The sequence below is a fragment of the Gigantopelta aegis genome, unplaced genomic scaffold, assembly GCF_016097555.1.
Source record: "Gigantopelta aegis isolate Gae_Host unplaced genomic scaffold, Gae_host_genome ctg6359_pilon_pilon, whole genome shotgun sequence".
NCBI classification, from domain to species: Eukaryota; Metazoa; Mollusca; class Gastropoda; order Neomphalida; family Peltospiridae; genus Gigantopelta; species Gigantopelta aegis.
The window spans coordinates 1-6,755 of NW_024534984.1; the positions used below are offsets into that span (position 1 = coordinate 1).

Sequence of the window (6,755 nt, forward strand, 5' to 3'; positions counted from 1 at the left end):
TATTACAGGATAACCCCAAAAACATTAATTTCAGCCATAGTTAAAGGTGTTGTTTTTCGTTTAACGACACCACTAATGCACATTGATTTGTTAATCATCAGTTATTTTATATTGTCATTTTGACAGTCATAGAAAGGAAACCCGCTACATTTTCTCATTAGTAGCAACGGATCTTTTATATGCACCATCCCACAGACAGGATAGCACATACCACGACCTCTGATATACCAGTCGTAGTGCACTGGCTGGAACGAGAAATAGCTCAATGGGCCCACCGACGGGGATCGATCCTAGACCGACCGCACATCAAGCGATCGCTTTACCACTGGGCTACGTCCCGCCTCGTCAGGCATAGTGACAAATGTTATCCTTCCAGTCTCGGCTTCTTAAAAACTAGCACCTTTTTTAAACCAACACTGCACAACTATATGTCCACATAGGGCTACGGGCGCTCATTTTGTAAGGGAGGTGGGGAGAGGGGCAGGTCACGTTTTGCTAGAATTAAATGAAAATAACCCGAATCTGGATAACAACATTTATTTATTCATATTAGCATTACTGTCAAACCGATGTATTTAGGTTTGCAAACCAACACTACGCATTTTTTACAATGGTTACAACCAATTATTGTGGGTAGAATGATGGAAAAAACATGCCAAGGGTGTTACAGGGCTAACGCCAGGAAGGGGTACAATATCCAAATAGGGCACCTATGATATTCGTGATGTTTAGGTTTTAATTCTATTTGTAGATTTGGTCGGAAGTGGAATAGTATCGCTTTCCTCTTTTTTGGTGGTTTGTTCTTAGTCGCTACTGTAATTATTAAAAATACCGGTAAGTGCTGTCCTGTTATTTCGTACATGTTCAACGCGATTCTAAATTTACTGTTTAGGGGCGGATGTAGGGGTGCAGTGTTTAAAACGGACACCTACAGTATTAGCAGAGGGGTACACTATTCCAAAGTATACGAGCATCCATTGTAATGCCAATACGTTAATAAAAGTTAGCTTGTCTTGTTTAACGACACCACTAGAGTACATTGATTTATTAATCATCGACTATTAGATTTAAAACATTTGGTAATTTTGACATATTGTCTTAGAGAGGAAAGTCGCTACATTTGTTTTCATTAGTAGCAAGGGATATTTTATATGCACAATCCCACAGAGAGGATAGCACATACCACGAACTTTGATATACCAGTCGTGGGGCACTGACTGGAACGAGAAATAGCCCAATGGGCACACCGACGGGGATCAATCCCAGACTGGCAACGCATCAAGCGAGCAATTACCAGGCTGATGTAGATATTGTATTAAATAAAATGAATGTTTCGCAGCGCTGCGATGGTGTGTGTGTGTGGGGTGGGGGGCTCCGCCGATCTCCCTCGCCTGGAGGTGTTATATTTGATCTAAATCCGACACGATTGAGCATTATCCAAGATGGCGTCCAAAATGGCCATCATGATATATAAACATGGTACTATCTTGGATACTTTATAGCCTGTAACAACCATTTGACTTTACAGTGGCAAGTTCTATACTTCATTCGTGTATATACATAGCCAGCGTAGTATACGAAATTACTGCATTTCGTATTCGGTTACCGTATCGATATTGTCGTTGATTTCATTGCTGTTGTTGTTGTTATTCACATATGTTGTTGTTGCTGTTTTGTAAATTTAAGTTCACACACACACACACACACACACACACACACACACACACACACACACACACACACACACACACATACACACATATATATATATATATATATATATATATATATATATATATATATATATATATATATATATTATTATTATTATTATTATTATTTTATGTTTTATTTAGCTGACGCACAATACAAAGACCATCTCATTAGAACCATGGCCGTTTTAGCCAAAGCGGCGATTGGTGGCGCCTGGACAACCATGTATACATACACCAACGAACTGTACCCGACAGTCGTCAGGTAAGGTATTATTTATTGTTATAGTCTTGATATAAATTTCCTACTGGCAGTAGCTTAGAACCGGCCTCGGTGGTTTGTGGTTAAGCCATCGGACATAAGGTCGGTAGGTACTGGGTTCGCAGCCCGGTACCGGCTCCCACCCAGAGCTAGTTTTAACGATTCATTGGGTAGGCGTAAGACCGCCAAAATCCTCTTTTCTCTAACTAACCACTAACAAGTACCCCACTGTCCTGGTCAGAGGTATGTGTGCCCAGGACAGCGTGCTTGAACCTTAATTGGATATACGCATGAAAATACGTGTAAGTTGAAATGAAATGAAATGAGAGTAGCTTAGATCATTCGGTAGAGCGCTAGACTTCCATACTGATAGTCCGTGGTTCGCATCCCCTCAGTGGAGGTGGATGTTTATCTCTTACAATATCATGGGGTGGTTTAAAATAAAGTTGTTTTGTTTAACGACACCACTAGAGCACATTGATTTACTAATCATCGGCTATTGGACATCAAATATTTGGTAATTTTGACATATAGTCTTAGACAAGAATTCCGCTACATTTTTCCATTAGTAGCAAGGGTCTTTTATATGCATCATCCTGCAGACAGGATAGCACATACCACAACATTTGATATACCAATCGTGGTGCACTGGGTGGAACGAGAAATACCCGTGGAATGACGAACTGATTTGAAGGTCGAAACGTTCTATTCTTCAGGCTGTGCTTACGTTCATATCTCCACATACTCACCCAGCCGTCTCCCCGTATGTCTGTCTGTCTGTCTCCGTATATGTTCGCCCTTCCGTCCACCCATCTATCTGCATGTTTTTCTATTCCCCTACCCCGTCGGTGGGCCCATTAGGCAATTTCTTGTTCCAGCCAGTACACCACGACTGGTATATCAAAGGCCGTGGTATGTGCTACCTTGTCTGTGGGGTGGTGCATATGAAAGATCCCATACAACTAGCAGAAAGCTATATGTTACAATTACCAAATGTTTGATATCCAATAGGCGATGATTAATTAATCAATGTGCTCTAGTGATGTGGTTAAACAAGAACGCTAACTTTTTATACCTCTGTTTTTATCTGCTCCCCATGGAACTTTCTTTCTGTCTGCCTCTATGAATGGTTTTATACACATCTTTCAGGACAGATGGTGTTGGTGTGAGTCAAATCTTTTCACGGGTAGGAGGTATCACGGCACCATTGGTTCTGTTGATGGTAAGTTGACTCTATTGATGGTAAGTTAATTCTATTTATGGTAAGTTGATTGCATTGATGGTATATTGATGATATATGATTGTACCTCAAAATAATTGTGTATGTATAACAAACATATTTTCGGCAATCTGATTAAAATCAGCTCTACTGGTCTACCAGTAGATCTGGCAGCATTGCGTGGACTCCCATGTCCAGGTGACATTTCACTGTCTACCAGTAGATCCGACAGCATTGCGTGGACTCCCATGTCCAGGTGACATTTCACTGTCTATCAGTTGATCTGACAGCATTGCGTGGTCTCCCATGTCCAGGTGAAATTTCACTGGTCTACCAGTAGACCTGACAGCATTACATGGACTCCCATGTCCAGGTGACATTTCACTGTCTACCAATAGATCTGACAGCATTGCGTGGACTCCCATGTCCAGGTGACATTTCACTGTCTACCAGTAGAGCCGACAGCATTGCGTGGACTCTCGTGTCCAGGTGACATTTCACTGTCTACCAGTAGATCTGACAGCACTGCGTGGACTGCCATGTTTAGGCGACACTTCCGTCTGTAAATATTAATTTAAATATCGACCAATCACACTTCGCCTTTTATAACGTTATTTGGGAGCAAACAAATTCTAAAACATATTGAACTCCACAGGTAATAGTTATTAACCAGTGGAGCTAATTTTAATCAAATTGATATTTTCAGCAGTAAAAGAATGTTTAAGCTACTAGAAACATTAGAGGGGGTGACAAATACTTAGATTTTTAAAACATGATACAATATCACTCTGTTCAGACTGAAAATACCTTTCCAGTAAAACACCACATTTGTTGGTACAGGCACGACGGAAGCTAGTACACTGGGGGACTCAGAGAGATCGAGGGTGCAAAGCAAAGTGTCTAGGGGCTTCTGGATATGTTCCGCCGTACAATTTTGAAAACTAGATGTCCTGAGATGCAATTTCCTGCATTCTACAAGTAAAAATCATCCCTGCCTTAAGATTTACCACCGTACATGTCACAGCTTTATTTGAGACCCCTCCTATCCCCAAAAATTGTTTTAGAGGTCGAAATGGCAAACTTAGGATTAGCATATATTTCAGAAAACTAAAGAAGAAATGCAGAGAGGAAAAATTTATTTCCAAAACAAATAAACTAATAAATAAATGTTCTCACAAATAGGAAGTTACAGAAATGGTTCCTTCAAGCTATGTCATATATACATGTATAGGTTTAAATTCTGATTATATGCAGAATTAGATATATTTTATTTATCCATTTACTGTTCTATATTTCATTTAATTTCATTTCAATTTATGTTCATGCTTATATCCAAATGAGGTTCAAGCACGCTGTCCTGGGCACACACCTCATCTGTCTGGGCTGTCTGTCCTGGACAGTGGGTTAGTTGCAAGTTTGTTAGTGGTTAATGAGAGAGAAGTGGGTGTAGCCTTACACCTACCCATTGAGCCTTTAAGAACTCGCTCTTGGTTGGAGCCGGTACCGGGCTGCGAACCCTGTACCTACCAGCCTGTAGTCCGATGGCTTAACCACGACGCCGGTACTGTTCTATATATGTTTTTGTTTTGTTCAAACGAGGGGCACTGCGAGTCGCAACTCAGAAACTGAATTGACTGAACAATAGCTCTCAAACCCATGTAGAATTTCAATGAATGTTTGTAAAATTACAAATAACTATTTTTATCTGATGTTTGTATTAAATTAGTCGTTAAACAAAATAAACTTTTAACTTTATTCCTAGCCTAGTGCATCTGCTTTGGTCCCTGAAACAATAAATTACGTACGATGTGTAGTGGCCAATAAAAACAAGTGACTTACTAACATTTTATGCCAGTGTAAATCTGTTTTATTCCTGAAATAATAAATTACTCGGAATATTGACGTATGCTAATCGTGGTGCATTGTGTGTGTGGTGCTTGGTAGCTTGTAAAAACAAGTTACTTACTCGTACTATGTCAGTGTTCCTTCTTAAGTGTCCTAGTCACACTGTTTATTAATCGTCTGCTATTGGATGTCAAACATGTGGTGATCTCTGACATATTATAGTCTTGGAGAGAAAACCCGCTACATTTTTCTATTAGTAGTAAGGGATCTTTTATATGCACGTTCGAACAGACAGCACATCACTTACCACGGCCTTTGAAGTCGTGGTGCACTAATTGGAACGAGAAATAGCCCAATGTGTCCACTGACGGGGTTTTAGTTTGTATACTACCAAATAAAATCCACTAAACCACGATACTAACATAAATGGCTGAAGTTGCAGGGGTGGGGGTCAGAAACACATTATAAAAATGTTGGAGCAGTTTGACCCCCCTACCCCACCCGTCCTGCACACGCATCTGGTATATACATATTTGTAATACATCTCAGTCACTGACTGCTCCACGACCAGTATATCAAAGGTTGTGGTGTATGATGTTCTGTTTGAAAATGCATATAACAAACAACAAAAAAAAAACCCCATAAATAAATACATAAAATTTTCCTGAATCGGACCTTGAGTTATCGTGGTCTAAAAATGTAAAATGTGCGGGCGTGTTGTGCGAAAATGTAGCTGAATATTCCTTTCCTTTTCGGCAACATCACAACGTGTAACATCTGTACTAGAACGTCATTTTGTTGCAGGACGAAGATAACATCGTCGTCCCCTACGTGACAATGGGTTGTTTCATCATCATCAGCGCCGCGCGTCTCTTCTTGTTGCCGGAGACCAAAGGGAGACCACTAGAGGACACATTAAAAAAGAAAGCGAAAGTCGAGTTTGTGGAAATCCCCAAGCACGAGGAGGGCAGCTCGTCCGAGGCTAACATCCCCGAAACAGAAACAATAGCATTTTTGTAGGGGAGCAGGCTGATTTTTGCCCGAATTAAACAAACGTGCCCGAATCTGTATTACAACATTTAATACTATTAAGTTATGTTTATAGTTTAGCGCTCTTGCATGTATGTACGTACGTACGTACGCTTGCATGCGTGCGTGCGTTTGTCCGTGCATTAAAACGAATGAATGAATGAATGTTTAACGACACCCCAGCACGAAAAATACATCGGCTATTGGGTGTCAAACCACGATAATTCAAATAAATAAAGTGATGATCAACATCAATATAAAAATTCAATGTTTAAACAAAAACAGTGTAAAGAACTGTGCCAAAAATACAAATACAAATATCACAGAATTTTACGGACACCGAATTTTACTCTAAACTTCCATTTGTGCTGTATTGGCCATTCTCAAAGAGAATGTTACACCCCTGCACCACGGTGAGGTTACAGCACACGCAGGGGTGCATTAAAACATGCACGAAGGTGGATGTTTATAGATCGGGGACAGAGAGAGATAACGTTACAATTTGTTTTGTTTAACAAGACAAGCATTTATTACGTTCAGGCCGTATTCTACGGCATATGAGGACGTGTTCAGTGCAATCTAATTAAAATGAGCTCTACTGGGTCTACAGCATTCCGTGGACTCCCATGTCCAGGTGACATTTCATCTATAAATAACAATTTAAATATTGACCAATTACACTTCGCCT

At 40.2% G+C, this 6,755-nt stretch overlaps 1 protein-coding gene across 1 annotated transcript; it reads left to right on the plus strand.

Annotated features, from left to right (window-relative positions):
- Positions 1-1,873: 1,873 nt before the first annotated feature.
- Positions 1,874-6,058, plus strand: LOC121366604 (solute carrier family 22 member 13-like). The gene is made up of 3 exons (XM_041490978.1): positions 1,874-1,977; positions 3,124-3,196; positions 5,843-6,058. Exons 1-3 carry the CDS (start codon positions 1,892-1,894, stop codon positions 6,056-6,058), a joined length of 375 nt encoding a protein of 124 aa, XP_041346912.1. The 5' UTR covers positions 1,874-1,891.
- The last annotated feature ends 697 nt before the right edge of the window (positions 6,059-6,755 follow it).